Genomic DNA, 20,857 nt, shown 5'->3' on the forward strand with positions numbered 1-20,857 from the left:
TTTGAATGACAGCTAATCTGCTTTGTCCTTCACGGCCAAATCAGTACCATTCCTTTAAACAAGTGATGTAATGCTTTTATTTCTGCACACTTTCAGAAAGGCAAAATTCCATTATTGAATGAGAAAACCTAAAAAGATTTGACGTTATCTACCTTATGTCAGAGTAAATTTAATTAGGCTATTTTTGGTGGGAAATTTAAGCGGTGAGTCACACTTGTGCACGTCCATCCATCTGTTTTCTGAGCCGCTTTGGGTCACAGGTGAAATTGGAACCCATAACATTTGATTTTGGGTGAGAGGCCGCGAGTGATACCCAAAATTGCAGGACTTGTGTACTTAAAGATGAAAAGTATGATTTTCTCCCATTTAACAATGATGAAACAGAAGGCAGCAGTTGACGAGCCTTATGCATAATTAAAATAGCTCTTTTAGTATTCTTGTCTTCTAATTATTCTCTATCCATCCAGTTTCCCATCATTTTAGTGCGTGTGGAAGATTTATGGCTCACACAATGCGATACTAAAGCTGAGGCAAACATTTACAAATCAGCCATTTGTTAGCTATGTAAAGTTATATGGAATTTTCCATCAGTGCTTAGGCAGCAATTTTACCCTGCCAAGTCTGGCTAACGAAGAGGCAAAAAACCCAATGATTGCATAAAGTCAGGAGTTGGCTGGATGGAGAATGGATTTACTGTTAGTGGCCTAACAAGTAAAACAAAAATCCTAAAAGAGGATGGTGTGGTTTTTCTTTCCATAATCCAGCAGACTTCCAGTGAAAGTTTTCCAAAATAGCAACATGGGTTGGACCAACAAAAAGGATACTACAAAGTCCCTTGAATTGATGCAAGGATGTTTTCTAACCTCAGAGGTGGGCCTACAATGTGAGAAAAGCCAAAAACAGTTTCAGTTTTTCCAGATTTATTTCCACACTGTGTTTGAAATAAGATGTCATTGCATTTGTAAGGTCAACCACTAAACATAAAAATGGACCTTTTTAACAAGCCTGCTTTGTATTGGCAATGTGGGATGAGGACCAAACAAAACAATGTCATTTCTTCATCCTTATTATGTCCGTGAAAAGTTGCTTTCTAAGCCATTCACCGCCAATTAAAAAACACTTTATGATTTTATTTATTGAAACATAAGTCCGTTTTAAAAGATGACTTTGGCCCACACATTTTTTATTGACAGGCAAAATAGTGTGCCCACGCGTGATGAGAGACAAGCTGATGTAGCAAGCAACATTGACATTGTTGACTTACATAACCAAAAAAGAGCACAATAATAGAAGTTAATAGGATGGAATCATAGAATTGGCAGAGAGAGACAAGGGGCAGAAGGGCAAGATAACAAACGATCTGAAGGAGAACTATTGGAGCATGAATAATTAAAAGCGTTCCGCCGCAGTCAAAGAAATAAAGTAAATTGTGGGAGCCAGTGGGAGGATGTGTGTACAAGTGGGGAGCGAGGCAGCAGCACAGAGGGACACATTCAAGCAGTGTGGCTTGTCCCATTTACGGTATTTGCTGAAAACGAGGATATGTAAGCAAAGTTGGCAAGCACAAGTGAGCTTCGAGTGAAGGCCACCATTGCTACACTTTTAATCCTGATCTTGTTCTACATTGTTGTCGTTGGCTAAATGTCAAACTTAACTTGGAATAACAACTGGAATAACTGCTTTTCCCAGTTGCAGCAGTTAATATTTGATTGTATAGTTACTGAAAGAACTTTATTTGGAAACTTTAGCAAAGCTCACTATTAGTTCTGCATTGTCAAGATAAAACCGTAATTGTGACTCGTGAGTCAACGGTTTCATCGATGCTAGAAAAAAAACGCTCACAATATAGGACCACACCTGAACATGCTATTTGTTAAAAATCAATATAAAATCATGAGTTTTGTCGCATGAATTAATTTGGATATGCTCTTACTATGGATACTAATAATATTCAGATAATTCATATTTTCTTGCTAATAATGTGTGTACATTAAATAGATGGTTTGGAGACTCTATATCACAGGTGTCAAACTCAAGGCCCGGGGGCCAGATACGGCCCACCACATCATTTTATGTGGCCCGCGAAGACAAATTGTGCATCAAATTCGTGTGTCATTACTAGAATTGCAAATTGTCTTCACTTTTAATATCTTTTTTTTTAAAACATTTGAGTTTGATTTGAAGACGAGTTATTTGTCAGTTTGTTTTGTAGATTTTACTGTATAGAATATGAGGTACATTTGTTTGGGTTGACAGTCATAATGGCCCTCTGAAAGAAGCTGTGACTACAATGCGGCCCGCGAAAAAAATGAGTTTGACACCACAGTTTGACCATATAGACTAGAGTCTATATGGTCTGAATCTCATTTTCACTGTCTAAACATAACAGGAAGAAGCAAACATACAAAGAAACACATGAGAAATTCTCTTTTACAAACATTTCACTCACCGAGTATAGTAATCTCGCTATAAATCAGACTTGTGAGAAGGGCAAACAAGCACATATCATAACCTCATCTCACAATGTGCAGCTTTTTACAAATAATCCATTTCCCACCAGAATTCCTAGCATTTTTACTGTGCTTCCTCCCGCTCATCATCATAAGTGGGCAAAAGCCCCATAATACATCTTGACCGTTCAAGTGTAAACTAGTCACAGCAAATGTTATTGTTTATGGCAATGCTTCTGCATCAGTCTGACCGCTGACCTCCTGTTCTGGCTGTAGGGCTCATAGCGTCAGCGTCCAGTCTTCACATGCATGGGAATTGGCACTATAGTGTTAGGATTCACAGCAACTCCTATGCACAATTACAAATCAAAGCATTTGCATGGATCAACATGAAGTGTGTGTGGGGGGATCTCAGTCTTGGCTGCCCATGAAAGTGAGTCATCTTCATGGAAGATAGTCAAGTCTCGGCATGCTGATTGGTCGAGAACCGCGTCCTCGTGCACAAATAAATGCGCGTGCATGCACACACAACGAGATACACCCGAGGCCCTTTAGTGCAAGCATTAGTCACTCCATATAAAAGCATCTCGTCACTCCAAAGCAGGGGAGCAGAGAACAAGTGGGAGACAAGGTCTGTGGAGGTCTAGTCATGGCGGCCATTTTCCAACACGTGAAGAGAAAACTGAAGACGTCTTCACCTTAGAGAGTCAAGCTCAAGTTTGCATGAGGAGACGCCTCTGATCCAGGCTCATGTTGGATCTGTGTCTCCCATTTCTACAGTGACCTTGTCTAGAACATGGCTGAAACCTGAGGCCATATGACTGTAATAGATGTTGACTCTGCATGTGACACTTACATAACCACATATTACCTATCAGCATTTAGCAGTCACACTGTCGTCAAGAAAAAAATTACAGTATACTTTTATTTCTGTGAGTTCTCCATCTCTAAGACATGTCGTACAATTATGATTCGCCAAAGTCAGGGATTGTCAACTGGTGGTCCGCGGCCCTCTAGTGGTCCAAGCAGTATTGCAGGTGGTCCACAAAATGGAAATGGAAATAATTGTGACGTTTTTTAAAAAAATAAAATTTATTTATTACTTAGACTTGATTTATTTTCTAGCTAAATTTGTGAATAATTTACAAATTATTTCAAATGCAGCTGAGATTCCCAAAATAGACATACAGATGCAAATAAATAGCCTGTATATGTAGGTCTATCCTCCTTTAGTACAAAATAAAATAATATTCCGCCAAAGCAGTGGTCCCCGAGTTGCTTCTTGGTTATAATGGTGGTCCACGGTTGAAAACCTCTGGTCAAAGTGTTGATGGACAGTGTTTCACCATGTACATTATGGACACGTCATCATGCAGCTGCAATCAAGAGAAAAGTTTGGAAGCTAAAGAGGATTTTTTTTTTTACTGGTAGTCATCAGATACTATGGGTGATGATGTACAGGTCAATCCTCTTACTATTTTGGCAAGAGCAGCATGCCCTTAGTACCTTGGAGATAAGAGTCATCTTGTGCAAAAAGTTCAAATAGGTTGCATTGTACCAACCTGTATTTTTTTGTTTAACATTTCTGTCGGCAATCAAGTGTGTTGTCCTTAATTATAATCAAATTCAGTGACATGAGCGTGTGGTAGAGAGTGTGTAAAATGCTAAATAAAGGTTCCAGTGCTGGACTAATGAAAAAACAAATATACCAATGAACCAAAATGTAACAAATACTTATATAGCTAAATCATAGAGATGAACGTTTTCCCTACCAATGAATAACTTGCTGTCTGTGTAGCGTTGTCATGGAGACCAGTCCCACTTTCCACATGCTGACCCAACCAAAACACAATGTGAAGGAACGCTTCGGCCACAAAATAGATGGCAGCTGTTGAGGGCCTATCCTACTGTGTATTTAAAGTCATTTGTTGATAGTCATCATCGTTCTGTATACCCCTTACACAAGATAGTCAAATGTGACCCTTTGTCCTACTTTTCCAACAAAAATGTAATAGTTTCCACTTATCTTCAAACCTCGAGCAAGTGTTATTGGGGGCGTACTTTTTTTCTTGGACAAAATGTTATAATACACTTTTCAAACCTCGTTGACTTTAATAGAAAAAGAACAAGAAAGAGACATTATCCAGAACAATGCATTAGATAAATCCAATGAGACAGCAATTGTGGCGAATAATAAGTTTGATCAGATTTAAACTCCTCCAAAAACTTTGCCAACATTGGTTCAGTCATTTTTTTGCCCTATTAATAACACCAATTGGAGTTATATTATATTTGCAGTCACCTTTCCAACCTGTGAGGACGGTGCTTCAGTGCAATGACAAACACAGCTGAATGTGTGGGTAGTGGCGCAATTGTAGCATAATGGCGCTCTTGGGTTTTAGTTGCTTTGAGGACTGGATGATTGCCTTCTTCTACACTAATAAGTCAAAAAAACTATACGTGTCATTTTGCATCATTAGGTACCTCAGAAACATGTGGAAACCACAATTGCCTGTCACCCTCTTTTTGACCAGCTTGGTCATATTTTGCTGTGGAATGGCATCACATTCTTCAAGAGGGATTTATTAGAGATTGCTGAAGGTGTTTGTGGTTGTCACACTGTCACAGGGATCCTTAATCTTTTCCAAACTGAGAGCTACATCTTGGGTGATGTATGTGAAGGACTTCCTGTTAGACATTCGTCAACAACAGATTTGCTGAAATTACTTTTAACTGTGTTATGACTAAAAAATTATGAGATTCATATAATATTGTCTCTGAAAATAATTGCTAACTATGCTTTAACACAGTGGGAAACAGATACATATCAATATGAAACACTTAACACTGTTTCTATAAATCTGCAGGTGTTTACATAAGTGGTCTCCGGCGTTAGTGTTACAAAATAAAAACATCCATCCATTCATTCATACACAATAATTTTAATAATGTTAATCCAGTTTTTTAAGTGAAAAAAAACAACAAGTGCTTGTACTTTCCTTATTCAACTGTTGCCAGGCAAATTTGTCAGTGGCTAACAGCAGATCAGTAAGTTAATTAATTACTAATTATATAATAGATTATACACAATAAACACATCAATCAATCAATCAATCAATCAATCAATCAATCAATAATACATTGTAACACTTTTTGAAAGCGTCCTATAGCAAGCCCAAAATACACTCTTAAAAATATGGGATACTGTAACTCCATCAGGAGTCAAACGCTCGTCTTCAGTATAAAGGAGACTGACTGTGTACTGACATACAGTAAATCTATAATTTATGCAATATTACATTTGCCGTGGATATTTTCTTGCCAGTGATGTAACCCAACCCATTACCATCACATCATAGAAGCATTTAAGCAGATGATTTCTCTGTTGGAGTTTGGGCAACACGACACCCAAGGCATATGTTTAATTAACAGTGCAATGTACACGTCTAGGATGAAGTAACATCGTAAAGCTGGGGATATTGTCAGATTAATGCAGCCAGTTGGAAAGAGGGGACGCAGAAGAGGAGAAATGACTCAGGTTGCTTCCTTTCAACAGAATAACATTGCTTAACTACCCAGTAGCTACAAGATGGTGTAAATTTACACTGGGCTTGTAATTCCCGGCGTGCTCTTGTCACAAATAGCTTTGAGCATTGAGTTAGCGTTGGTAATGGGAGGTGACAAATAATGTTTATTAAATTCTCAATGGCCAGACACAATCTAAAAGTTACCCTGGAGCAGTTAAGGGGCATTTTTAAACACCCACTGACTGTTTTATGGTAATTTTGCAGGTTACAATGGGAATTGATTTTGAGAGGCCAAATAAAACAAAGATATATTATTGCTCTTATTTTATTTTATTCCCCTGTATGTAAGAGCACTTGAATTCCTCATCTCACAAAAGCAATTTACTGAGACAGCAAGAGCACTTCATGACCACACTAACCACCTCATTATCGGCACATACAACAAAGAAACAGTGTGAAATTGTCTCCAACAAATCTTCTCTTCATTGTCATTGGAATGTTCGGTTTTAATTAAAGGTGTTGTTGTTTCTGCTACTGAACTCCACTGCGTTATGCTATGTGCTGTTTTTGGTGATTGGTCGCAGTGAGCAGTGTACAAGCTGATCACGTTCACTGTTGGATGATTTAATATGCTGTATGTAAAACAACGAGCACAAAAATGTACACACACTGCAATCCATCATACTGAGAGCTGTTTCTAATTAAAACAGCAAAGCAGCCGTACACCACTTCAACATAACAATACTGCACAGCATTGTTAAATTAATACTAACACAACAATATTTTTTAAAAGCATGTTTGAAACAGCATGCGTATCGGATATCTAAAAGGTTTATATTTTTCCTTTTTTTTCTTCAAAGATTGTCTTTAAATCTGCCTTTTGCTGATATTTAGACATGGATTGACTGAGAAGAATCTAACGCAGGGATAAACTGAGTTAGTCCCACAAGGGAAGAGAAAGCTTCGAACAACACAAATTCCATGAGGATAACTGCTGGGAATGTCCACTGGCAAACCTTCATCAGGCCTGATTAATGGAATAGCAAGACTCTCTAATGAGACTTTCCAGCTTTGTGACATTTCGTTCTGTTTTCTTGCCGGGTTGCTTTGGTTACCTCCAAGCAAAAGATTTGATCAGTGAGCCATGTCAGCTCATCCATAAATAATTATGAAAAATATTCTACAATTTTCTGAGACATTGTGATGCTTTCAAGAGTATGTCTGATTGTTTGATTAGACTTTTCCACAAAATCATAATCATTCATTATTTAATGGCTCTGTATCAGTGAAAAAGTACAAATTTAAAAAGGTCCGTGGGTTTTTTTCACAACACATATGCTCACTTGCACACACGGTCCCAATCACAAGCAATCAAAATGCATCTCGAAAGCAATCATTTTCAGAGATTATTATTTGCCCTTGTGGTCGTGTTACATCAGCCTCAGTGGCTATTTAGGGCAAATGAGACATTACCAGCACATTCACCAAATGACATTGATTAAGAAAAAATATTTAATTTAGTAGTAAAATTAGTGCCACTAAAATATTCTCAATATCTTCTGCTGTTTCGGGGTAGATTGTGTGCGTGTGTGTGTGTGTTTGTGTGTGCGTGTGTGCGTGCGTGTGTGCACGCAGCAAGTCGGGTTTTCTGTCGTTTTGTAGGCTTATGTTTGAACTGTATATAGATCTGCTCACCATCGCAGTTTTAGTTCATCCCAAAGGTATGTTTGATCGAGTAGAGGTCAAGTTTGTACTTTGTTTTGTGCACTGGGGCATGTTGGAACAGAAAAGGTTTGTCCCCAAACTGTTTCAACAAAGTTTTGATAAACTGAGGAATTGAGATTCAAGGGTAGTACGAGGTCGAGTCCAACACCTGATTAATTAATTGATTAAGAACTGGGTAATTGCTTCAGTCACATACTGATCCTTAGCATCAGGAGCAAATGAGGATTCAATGACTGGATAACTTCTACTTTGGGTGAATACGTGATAGCAATCTTTGTACTATGACCAAACAACAACGCTAATATCCGAGCAACACCATCACCAATTCATAGCAAACACGTTTTTTTTTTTTTTTTTTTATTCCTAAAGTGACTTCCCTAACATCAAAAGAAAATGGGAATTGAACAACTGTCTCTCAAAACAAGTCTGGGTTGGTTCATTTTCATCCACCTTCAGTTTCATCAGGCTTCCCTCATGGCCAACAGTTAATTCCTTTCTCTCAATGTTTTATCTGATTAAGAAGCACATTTGTGCAGGTGAAGGATGTCGCGTGACTGTCACCTGCATGCTAATGTTGTAGGCACTACGTGCTGGAAATTCTGAGCACGGCTTCAACCATCAACAATTTTGTGTACAGTGCCTCTATAAAAGCTCAATGCAAATAAGACTCGATTATAGGATTTAAGATCACTACAAGGCTCAATATGATCAGGTTGTCGTTGTAATTTGCGAGTCTAAATGTGCATTTCGCTCCCCATATTGACCTATTGAAAAACAAAATTGCGAGCGACCATAAGTGACCCAGCGTGCTTAGGTCACATATTGAGGATGCAGTAAAAGGACAAATGTGGTGGCACTTCAATCCGAAACGCAAAGCGGACACTGTGGCATGTAATCCTTGTAACACGGACCTAGTGTTCCACTTGTGACATTCCGACCAGCTTTTTGTTTTCCTTCATTGGAAGCTGAAAGAGTGGATAGTTGCAAAATAAATATTTACGTTCATATTTTGTAATTTTCATCATAAGTGTAGTAGGATAGTGTCAAGCCTAACATGTTCACCCGGTCATAGTGAACTTTGAATTTATCTGTGAAACAGTACACCGCCAGCTTGAGAAATTAATCATGTAGTAAAGGTTTAATGTGCTCATTATTGTAAACACTAACATTAGCTGGAAAATTCTACACTTTTACATATTTTGCTGCTTGCATAAACCTTGACTGATTACAGTTATTTTATAAAACAGTTTGTAGATTGACTAGTAGGTTCCTTATGGAATTAAGTCTTCTTAATAAAATGTATATAAAGTTTAATAGAAAACTTCATTTTTTTTGTGGGGGCTGTGAAATGGTGAAATCTCAAAGGTGCGCTATAGTGATATTGACTCATAACTGTAAATGTGCTTGGATGTGCTGTGGTGTGGTGACAAACGCGAGCCCCCAATGTCCCTGAGCAGGTTTTTGGCTGCAGGTATGACTGTTTTCCTCAACAGTTAAATGGGCCATTTGTCAGCGGGGTCAGTGCGAACTTTCAGTGCTGGTTGTCAGCAAAATTTGGCAGTTGTTTTGTACAATAAGTTATTACAGTTTCAGAAAGCCAACTGTAGTTAAAATAAACTTATACTGTAGTTGTAAACTGTGATAGTCACACAATGAGAAGTAGGACATATGCACCCATTCCTTTTCTACACCAAGTTTCTTCATTAGGATCACAGGTTAGCTGGAGTCTATGACAGCAGACTTTGAGCAGTAATTGGTTCACACCCTGGTTGCCAGCCAATCCACTACATGCAGAACATCACGTGATCAAACCTGGAAATTATCATCAGTGACTTTTTGTGTATGTCGCGATAATGAGACACTGGGTTGATGACGTTCTGACAAAATTTGCTTCACCATTTGCCTGAGCAAGGAAGAAGTGCTTTTACACATGTATAGGCAATTTTAAGCTTTCACTCAACCATTGCATGTCTTTGGAATGTGAGGGGGAGCCACTGAATACCCCCTAAGTACAAAGAGAATATGCAAACTCCACCCAGGAGAGCCTGAGATAAGATTGGAGTCGGGAATCTCTTGACTGTGAGGCAGATGTGCTAACCAAACAGTGCTCCCAGGCAAATAAGTTGTAATATTTTAGTACGGTCCATGATCAGTGGCAGGACACAGTATGTTAAAGCTCCAGGGGTGTGTGCATTTCACACTGAAATGACTAAGGGTTCCCTTTCCGTGACCAGCATAAATCCTGCGCAACTCTGCAAAGGGCGAATAAGACCGTCCAACCATTCATTTTCTGAACGGCTTGTCCTCACGAGGGTCGCGGGCATGCTGGAGCCTATCTCAGCGGTCTTTGGGCTGTAGGTGGGGGACACCCTGAACTGGCTGCCAGCTAATCGCAGGGCTCATGTCGACAATACTCACATTCGTACAATTTAGAGTACCCAATTTACCTACCATGCATGTTTATGGAATGCGAGAGGAAACCGGAGTACTCTGAGAAAACCCACGCAGGCATGGGGAGAACATGCAAACTCCACACAGGCCGGAGGTGGAATCAAACCCATGGCAGACACGCTAACCAGTGCATCAATATGCTAAGACCATGTTGGTAATTTTGCAGATGAACACAAGAGGGAGGGCTGCACTGCTGTGGGAGTGGTCACGACTTCATTTATGGCCAATCAAAACGTCTCCTTTCATTCCCTTTAAGTTTGCCCACCCATGCCTTATCGTTCTTGTGTGGCCATAGCTGTGCCACCCAGAGGGATGATTTAAAAAATATAATACAATTATTTAGAGGGTTTGATGCCCTCTCTTCACATATTTATGAATGAAAAAAGCTGCAGTGGACCAGCTGTGATGTGGTCTGAGCATGTGTAAGGTTTGGATTTAACTATTAACCGAGTAGTAGTGACGATCAACTCAGTTTTTAACATTACCATGAATGGCATTAAATGTAACACGAACTTTCTGGCAACCTTGGATGTCCTCTGACCGGCGTGGGAAAACTTCTGAGAAATTGGCATAAATAACTCAGTTTGTCACATGGCCCGGGCCATATGGTCTAAATCTGCACTGCAAACACTGTCCACGCATGTGACACTATCAAAACTATTCAGCTTTGTTGTGTGGCTCGAGATGATACAGGCTGTTTTCACACTCGGCTCAGCAGCGCAGCACTACGAATATGCCTGACCCACTCACTTTGCTTGAAAAATATTTTGGATTGTGCCTATTGCCATAAGCCACGTTACGTAAGTACTAAGTGTGAGGCACAAAGTGAAGATGGCCATGGGCCAGTAAGGCTGGGGCTGTTCCCGTGTTTGGTTTCGAATGAAAATATTGTGTATGAATAGTTCCTGTGAGAATATAAACACAGTGCAAAAAGTAATTACATGCTGCCGCAGTGATTTTGTGTTGATGAGAGCTGAGTGACAAGGTGCATTGTTCGGGTGCTTGTGTTGCACTTGTAATATTTTATGGTTATAAATGTGCTGCAGAGAGTTGTCAAACAACATATTGGGTTTTTTATGTTTTTTTTACAACATTGAGTGCAAATGTACATGACATTAAACATAGTATTGGCTCATGGAAAAGTGGCCTTCCTGCAAATGTGTAGACTAAAAGTTTTAAATAGGTACTCAAAAAAACTTTTTTTTTCTTGAATAATGCTTTTAACAACAATTTAAAAGGTCAACAACTCTTAAAAGCATTGCCCATGAATTTAATTAAAAGGTATGGGATTAAATGAATTGCCGAGAAAATGCATTTCCCTCAAAGTGGATTGCTTAATTTTACATTGTGGTGGATGAGTGATCCACAACCAATTTTCATGCAGCCAGCATGGGATTGATTCCCGCTTAGCGACTATATGGGCTCTATTTTCATAGACGTACTATGAATAAATAAATTGCACACATATTTTTGTGCAGGGGCAGCTCTGTTTGGGTATTTGGCATACTGCAATATAACTCACTGAGGGCGTTTTGTACTACACACATCTGGCACACTTCAGGTAAATAATTTGGTGACAGAAATAAGACTAGACTTTATACCAGGTGACTGTAGGTCTACGTTGTGGTGTAGGTGCTGAACTTGATCCAGGTGCAGTCAGACAGATTCAGCACTCTGGTGGTTGTCATTATATGTCATTCATGAATTTGAAATCATTTGTGCATCATACCATGGTTCCCACCTATGCTTCTGGTACGCGATCAAGAGGATGCTATTAAAATATTTGAACGATGATATTTTGTTCAACTAATTGATTCGTACAATGATTTTGTGGGATTGTCCCACAGTGATGTCATACTTAGGAAAGAAATATAATGACAACCATCGCATGTGTCTGTTGAGCTCTGTCTGCCTGGGCTTAGCTTAAATTCGCCACTATAAAATTACACCACCTGCACCACACCTTAGACCAGATTTTATGATTTTTCTCACCAAATTGCCAGATGTGCCGGTGGGCGTGCAATCAAATAAGCTGTGCCTCAGGGCTCAGTTTGCAAACGCCACATGACCAAACCCAGCAAACTTGTGACATTTGTTACCTGAGATGGGTAAAATCAGGTGGATTTTCCAGCTTCATTTGTATTCCACAAATATAAATTACAATGGTGTGTTAAGACTGGTGGGGACACATAGAACATGTTATTGTAAAGAAAGGTTTTGACTTGACTTCGTTATTGCTCAGTGGTGCTTTGGGCTGGTCTCAATGAAACGTGCGGTTCAGGAAACACCTTTAGGCGGTCAAGTAAAGCTTCACATTTTTAATGAGGTGCAAGAACCTACCCTTGCCGGGTATAACTTTACACAGTGCTCATCTTCACGTTTAATTGGTCAGGTTACTGCACTGACAGATTCTATTAGGGAAATGCTTAATCTTTTTTTAATCACACACTTTTTTAAATTTATAAATTATGTATTTTTTTTTCTTTTTTTGCATTCTTCTCATAATTATCGTCATCTTGCTTCCTTGCTTGCTTAGGAGAAATCACATGTGCATTAATTGCAAATTCAGTTTAATATACATAATGTGTATTTTTTTTATAATCTTGAAATGTGGCCAATCCAAATCATACAAATATCATGATCTTCATTAGGATCTTTAGATACCAGAAATATTAGGATCTTAAAACACAAAAAATACTTGCCGATTGAATGAAATTGTCTTGCTCCAAATGTGAGCAACAATACAGGTCATCAATAATTCTGAGATACATAAGCATTTGGTTTTCCTATAAAGAATATATTAAGAAAATATGAGCATGAACAAAAATGTTGCATTCATACTTTTGTATTGTATGTGACAATTTTGAGTGCTGGTAGCTCGTGTGTCACAATCAAGCTCATTCAAATGGTTTCGATGTAACGGAAGATGAAATGAAATTAATATGGCAATATCAATCAGAGGGAACCTTTATGTATTACAAAACAAGATTTAGATCATATTTTGGAGATTTGCAATTTTAAGACATGTTTAAGCAGGTCAGTCACCAGATTGAGTTTTTTCAGCTTTTTTTAGAGCTGGAATTTTGAAATAGTCCTTGATCATACATACATTTTAAAGACAGGAAAGACAAGAATGACAATATGTAATTTTGCAATAGCACCTGTTTGGCAGAGGTAAAATTGTGCGTTTGATACAAAATGTGTGTTATAACTGATACTAGATACATAACTTCAGGCAAATATTTGACTGTTCATAATTTTCATTAATATTGTGAACAGGAGAAACACCAGGCTACATACCTTGGAAGACGTCCACATCCAGATGCGAGTTATAGTCCTCTTGAGTTAAAAAAAAAAAAAAAAAAAATGTGCACCAAGTCCAGCTAACATGGGGAAGTTGCTCACAACCTCCTCACAAGGGGTTTCCTCAACAGAGTCTTTTTTGCTTCAATTTTCCATTTGCGTCCGTGTAAAGGGATGTTTTCATTTGGAGGTGACTTACGGTAAATGTGTTTAGGGGCACTGACGTCATGTGTTGAGGCCTGTTCATTAAAAACGTGGAGGGATAAGTCCTTCCTCCTGCTGTGTTTAAATGCGTTGATTCCTGTGCTTTGCTCCCATGGCGGGTGCACATGTACAGTACAACATGATAATTTCTAGCCCTGGTTTACGTGATGACTGCTAAATGCACTGACCTTTCATCGAGCTTCACTTCATACAAGTATCAGAGAACGAGGACATTTAGCTGAACTTTTAGGCTGTTTCAATCGGGGTTGAGGGGTCATTTTCACTGAGACTGTGTATTTTCATATTTTTAAATGATGAAATAATGTCTGCCAGCCTATACTTTTTGTTCCTAAAATTGTAAATTGAGCGCAAATTCCTCTTGAGTACAAACAAATGGCGACTATACTGCATTCGAGTAAATTGACCATCACTACTCTTCCTGCTATTGACAGATGAAACTCATAAAGTGCAAGTGCAGAGCCTATTTTTCTATAATATCATGATGTGTCTAATTTGGTATAGCCAGCTAAATTCGATGAATTAATTTGGCATCAGTTGTTCCTAATGTTGTGGGGAAGATGTGCATGGAACTATTGCGCGACCTGGTAACCATGGCGACCTTCTAAGCGCTTGTCGAGGAGGGCGGAGGGGAGCTCTTCGGCCCGTGCGTAAAACTTGTTTGGGTGACTAACTTGATATACTTCGGGTGAATTGATATTTTCTCCGGGAAAAGAAAAACAAAATAAAAATATTTGTAATCACACGTCAGTCTGAATGGATTTGGAGTTCGTACTGTTCCTTCTGCTTATGTCTGTGCCGTTCCCTTTACTGGGGCTTTTGTCCAGGCCGCACAGAGACTCCGTCACCCCTTCTTCCATCTCCATGTACTCCGCTTTGTGTCCCACCGAGGAGCCGGATGCCGAGCCTTTATATTTGCATAAAAAGTTCGAGAAGTAGGGGAATCCCGACGGCATGCTCTCAGCCACCGGTTGCGCCTGGTCCTCGTTATTGTCGGTCTCCCGGTGGTAAAAATAGTTGAAGTTGGACACTATGACCGGCACCGGTAGCGCGATGGTTAACACGCCCGCTATTGCACACAGGGAGCCCACTATCTTGCCACCCACGGTAATGGGCTTCATGTCCCCGTAGCCCACCGTGGTCATAGTCACCACAGCCCACCAAAAGGCGTCCGGGATGCTTTTGAAGTGCGAGGTGGGCTCGTCCGCCTCGGCGAAATAAACGGCACTCGAGAAGAGGATGACGCCGATGACCAGGAAGAAGATGAGCAGGGCAAGCTCTCTCATGCTGGCGCGCAGAGTGTGTCCGAGAATCTGGAGACCTTTGGAGTGTCTGGACAATTTAAATATGCGGAAGACCCTGACCAGGCGGATTATTCTCAAAATAGCGAAGCTCATCGTCTGCTGCCCGTTTCCTTGATGCTGAGCCAGGTCCGTGCCCAGGGTTATGAAGTAAGGCAAAATGGAAACAATGTCAATGGAGTTCATGATATTTTTAAAGAACGCTGTTTTGCTGGGACACGCAAAGAAACGGACTATAATCTCAAAGGAGAACCAAATAATGCACACTGTCTCCACGATGAAAAAGGGGTCGTTGAAGGGCGTAAAACCGTGATCCGGGTGCGTGGAGTTGTGGATGGGCTGCAAGTACTCTTTGTCATCCCTGAACTCGGGCAGCGTCTCCAGGCAGAAAATGACAATGGAGATGACAATAACCAGCACGGACACCACTGCGATGCCCCTGGCCGGACTGGAGCTCTCCGGATATTCAAATAGCAACCAAAGTTGGCGCTTGAACTCGTCCTCCGGGAGAGGCTTCTCCTCCTCTTTGACGAAACCCTCATCCTCTCGGAACTTTTGTATTGCTTCCTCTCCAAGTTCATAAAACTTGACCTCCTCTGAGAAGATGTCAAAGGGAACGTTGGCAGGTCTTTTCAAGCGCCCCCCAGACTGGTAATAGTACAGAATGGCGTCAAAACTCGGTCGGTTCCGATCGAAGAAGTATTCGTTCCTCAGCGGGTCAAAGTACCGGATGCGCTTGTCGGGGTCCCCCAGGAGGGTGTCGGGGAACTGAGTGAGAGTCTTGAGCCGAGTTTCAAACTTGAGGCCCGACACGTTGATGACAACTCTTTCGCAGCAGCCCAACTCGCTGTAAACATTTGCATATCCGGATTGAGGACGTCTGTCAGTGATCGAAACGGTTTCGTCATCATTATCATCCTCATCATCATCATCACCATCCATGTTGCACAGAAAACTGGACCTTTGGAGTCCCTGCTCCTCCTCATCATCCTCGTCCTCCTCCTCTTCTTCGGCGCCCTCTTCCTCCTCAATCATGATGTTCTCCACGGAGCCGAGTAGCGCCAGTTCGGAGTGGCGCAAGTCCCCGCCGAGAGAGGTTCGGGTGCGTCTCCACCCTCCGACGCCGCGTTGCTTTTTGCGCTCACTGAGGAGTCTCTGCTTCTCAGGATCCTGAGAGGAGGAGGAGGAAGAGGAGGAGGAGGAGGAGGAGGAGGGGCGCGAGGCGGTACCGCTGCCATTGGTGTTGGCGTTGCGAGACGGATGCTGGCGGTTGTTAAGGAGATGCACGCCCGATGAGGCGGAGGGGGTTGTAGTGGTGGTGGCGGTGGTGGAGGAAGAAGACCCCCCATCCGCTCCGGATCCGCTGTCGGCTGCCGCAGCTGCTGCCGCTCTGGACTGGGCCGCCTGGCGCTCTCTCTCCCGCTCCCTCTCCCGGGCGCGTGCTTGGGCATACCCGTAAGGCGGGTGGCTGTTGCACCCGCCGTCCGCACCCACCATTGCGAACTCCATTTTAAGTCAGAGGTTTCAGTCGATGAGCTAAAAAAATAAACTAAAATAAAAAGCTGGAAGGAGGCCAAATTGAAGTTGTAGACCAATCAGCTGATCAAAGGAGCCCACCTAGTCAAATCCATCGTGCGTGTGCACTCGTTAATGATTAATAATAATCTTTTGACACAGGCCCCCAGTATTTTATGACATAATTTTCCCAGCAAAGGTGAAGGCCGTGGGGGCCCGGCCTGTTACGCACACACCTGCAGCAGCAACAGCAGCAGCAGCAGCAGCAGCAACAACCTTGATGTGGTCAGCATTGTGAGTCAGACACAGTATCTTTGGTGGTCTCCATCAGGTGGTTAATTTCACCACATCCGTCTTTTGATCATCCTTGCCTTGGTCACTACCGGTTGCCATTTTATGAGAGGCGTAAAAAAAAACGATCCTTCCTATTATTATAGGTCTGCTGACTAAGATCCTCCGACGTTGTCTGGAGCTGCAAGAAAATAGCACAAAACGATTCGTTAGTGAAACAGTTCAGATTGTGCAGTGAGGAAACTTCATTGTGTTGTTATTATCGGGGTTAAGGTAGGCTATTCATAAATCAATGCTGCGCGCCTTTGCTGCTCATTTATAGCTCCTAACATGTCTACTTACATGTTAAAAGGGACCAAACGCTTTCCAGATGAATCGGCCGGCGGGCGATAGGGTGTGCTAAAGGTGAGGATGCACTTCCAAATCTCCTTGTCAGTATTGGATGTAGCAGCAGCGACTACCTCATCCACTACATCCATGCGAGCTCTGACGCACTCCGAGAAGGGCACTTTTTGGCTGCTTGTCGACGTCTCAATTCAACAGCATCTGTTGCGACTTCATCCCACCGTGTCAGCTCCATCGCCACAACCCCCTCAGTGCAGTCGGTGGTATAGGTTTAAAAAGGTGTGCGAGCGGCGAAATGACATCGATGACAGCCCCGCGCAGCTGAAGCCAATGCATGCGAGGATGGGCAAAAGTTTCCCTTCAACCCGGTGAATGCAAACGGACCCTGTATGGCGGAGTGTGAGCATCACACATCTGGATGTCTGCAGCTGGATCCCCTACCTATGCTCCTGTATCTCTCCTGTGTGCGCGCGAATGCGAGTGCGTGTGTGGCGGAGAGTCTCTCAGTGCGAGATTGGGGCGCGTTTACTGCAGAGCGTGCAAGCGGTGCTCGATCCTCCCCCAGTGGACGCACTCGCTCACTGCCACCGTAGTGCAGTCTCACACCTTTAAGCAAACCACCCAAAGCCATCAATTAGACGTGTACACAGTTTATTAGGCATGATGAAACGTGGCAGAAAGGAGGAGGATGGTGAGGTCAGCCTTTTATGTCACTTTATGATGTTTCATCCCTCGTGTGTATGGAGAGCAGCTGCTCAAGTGCGCTCAATTTCCCGTGGGATCTATATCCGTCGATCTGCCTATATCCATCTAATAATAGCAATGCTGTTGTTCCAGTTGTTTAGCAACGTGTGAGTTTTCAATTGACTTGGTTGCAAAACTATAAGTCCAAGCAAACAATAAAGTCTACAATTTAGACGCTAAAAAATGATGTCACTGATCTGAATAAAAAGTGAGTTGAATTTAAATCTGGTTCATCTGTCTTGCCTTACCGGGCTACAGCAATCATTATTGATTGATTGATTGATTGATTGATTGATTGATTGATTGATTGATTGATTGATTGATTGATTGATTGATTGATGCAATAATAGAAACCAGCATTACTATAACATAACGTAGTGTCCAGGTGTGCTGTGCTTGTAGCCGACATCATCTGGATAAATAAATAAATAAATAAATAAATAAATAAATAAATAAATAAATAAATAAATAAATGTTATGCTAATTAAGTAGCTGACTTGCCATATAAAAACTAGTGGTTTGTGAAATAAACAGGTCTTAACATAGTACCCCAGATCTAATGGTGTATTTAATTTCACAGTGGGAAAAAAAAAAATGTCAAAAGCACTATAAATTAAGAATCCATTATAATAGCTATTGTAGAGTCATCAAAAGTTTGTCATGCAACCATCAAAAACATTAAATAAATACATGAAAGTTTTCAAGTAATGCATTGACAATGGTTAAAGGTCTGTGCCACAAAGAGCCAAAATAATTTAGAATCAAGTACTCTCCAGGTAGTCAATAACTCGCTCAACAGAAGTTTACACAGGCATCTCATCCACACCACTGACACACAAGAAGTCTCCTCAAACACACTCTGACAGTAAATCTCTTAATTTATTGCACTTTTAGGTTTAATGCGGTTGTGCAGGTAATCTGTGGGTCCATGCAGCTCTGCGTATTTAATCAGTATGTTGCCCACGATGCCTATTCCGTCTGAATTGTACAATTAATCTGACTGAAACACTAATTAGAATGAGAGCAGCTTGTCAATGCTGACTGTAAAGTCACCAGGAAATTCCCCTATTCCTCTCGGGAGTCATTCTCAACGGGAACATCTTGTTGTAATCTTCCTAAAGTGATAATTTGGTTTCCTGAGTACTTTCTTTCAACTGGTGCCTGTAGCAGAGATATTGAATTGCAACAGTAGTGTATGCATTAAATGATTTCATTATTCCAGGCTTCCTTTGTTTTGTGACTTTTTTGTTTGGTGGTTCACCAGAAGTTTATCTAACATAAAATGTGTGCATACTTTGGGAAACACTAACTGTAAGGTTTTGAACGAGTTCCTTTCTATTGAAGGAGATGGCAACCTTCCACCCACGACACATTGATCATGCATCTAACTTAGCACAAGAGGGAGATGTAAGGCCACTAGTGATAGAAGGGGACAGAGTGAAAACGGCCGATGATGTTTGCGTGCACTGGAGCACAACAAGTGCATCTGCTCACAAAATCTGTAAACATGATGCATAGCTGACAACACAACTGACTATAGCTAAGTTCCATTAGCAGGAACACCTGCCATTGGGAGGTCCCTACTAATAAAGATTCCTTCGATTTTAGCAGTCCAGTTGTCAAGATATAATTTACAGACTGTACCTTTTTATCTGAAGAAAAAAAAAAAAAAAACCTAGGATGTTCATACATCAGATCAATAAAGCCAAGTTGGGGAGTTGTCAAACTTAACTATTGTATACAGTAGTTGTGACCAAGAATTATGTTTCCTATCATATATCAGCTCTTTATAAGACATACGGGATGATCACCTCTCCAAGAATCCGTCTCAATTTCCATTATATGGTTTCATAACATTTTAAAATCTGTAGCCCTCTGCCTCAAAGTTGTAATTCTCCAAACATATATAACGTTGCACCCCAAGGCTCATGCAAGATAGTAATAATCACAAATTATGAACCCATTAAATCGTTAGGATGGCTGGAAGCTTTTTGTATAACATCTCTTAATGATTCCCTGTGGATCATTAGTCTTCTATCATTTTAATTCCTGCCGACCGGCACACCGGTTGCAAGTATTGAGTCTTTAAAGTTCAATGTCAAAAGAATTATCTGATGGACGTAAATTAAATTAAAGGTTTTCCTCCTCATTGCTTAGTCTACACAATGGCAAAGGTTTTGTAGTTGTATGAGATGCATTTCGTATTGCTAATTTATTGTCAAAACATGTTACAAAAATTACTGTTTAACAGTTGATGCCTCAGATTCAGGTGAATGTGTGTTTGCCACAATTCCATGGCATAAATGTTCAGTCAGAAAGCTCTTATTAACCTCGTATTATGTTCTGTGCAGCCCAACTAGTCAAAACGCAGTGTTCTGAAGAATGTTTCATTCATGGAATATGAATAAAACAGGCAAAATCGACCTGTTTTGGCCATTTTGACACTTGCTGTTCACTGAAAATGACATTAAAGTTGCCAGGTCCTAGGTGACAACCAATCACAGCCCAGCTTCAGAAATCTAGTGAGGCCTTTAAGGGTAACAGTTCCCAGGAAGACATTTCATAAAGGTCCTTGGAGTTTAGGTGGTATTTCAGCAGAATGAATTGAGTCCCTAGGGGCTGACGAGCCTTGCAGTCTGACCACTTTGTGGTGCAACGTAACTTCTCACAATTAATGCACCACAATACAAACTGTGACCAACATAACATGCATGTATTTAGAATGTGGGAGGCAGCCGAAGAGCACGGAGAAAGTCCACACAAGCACAGGATGAACATGAAAAACCTGAAACTCAGATGTACGAGGCTTCACCACTTTAATCCACCGTAATACCACCATAACACATTGTTGTGAAATTAAATACAAAAAGTAAAGACTTTATTCAGAGGTGATTTCGGTTGAGAAACGATGGCCAATGGATCGAGAATTAGTGACCCGCACTGAACCTGCAAAAGTGGTGGCATTATCAAAACAATGAAGAAA

General features: G+C 40.9%; 1 protein-coding gene across 2 annotated transcripts in view; it reads right to left on the reverse strand.

Moving 5' to 3' along the window:
* kcna4 (potassium voltage-gated channel, shaker-related subfamily, member 4) overlaps positions 1 to 16,488 on the reverse strand; it is a 38,051-nt gene extending 21,563 nt beyond the window's left edge. For both annotated transcript variants that reach the window (XM_049718156.2, XM_049718158.2), the window contains exon 1: positions 13,454 to 16,488. In XM_049718156.2, coding sequence (XP_049574113.1) covers positions 14,419 to 16,488 — 2,070 coding nt within the window. In that variant the 3' untranslated portion in view covers positions 13,454 to 14,418. The remainder of the gene's footprint in view (positions 1 to 13,453) is intronic.
* Positions 16,489 to 20,857: the final 4,369 nt, after the last annotated feature.

The sequence above is a fragment of the Syngnathus scovelli genome, chromosome 4 (assembly GCF_024217435.2).
Source record: "Syngnathus scovelli strain Florida chromosome 4, RoL_Ssco_1.2, whole genome shotgun sequence".
NCBI classification, from domain to species: Eukaryota; Metazoa; Chordata; class Actinopteri; order Syngnathiformes; family Syngnathidae; genus Syngnathus; species Syngnathus scovelli.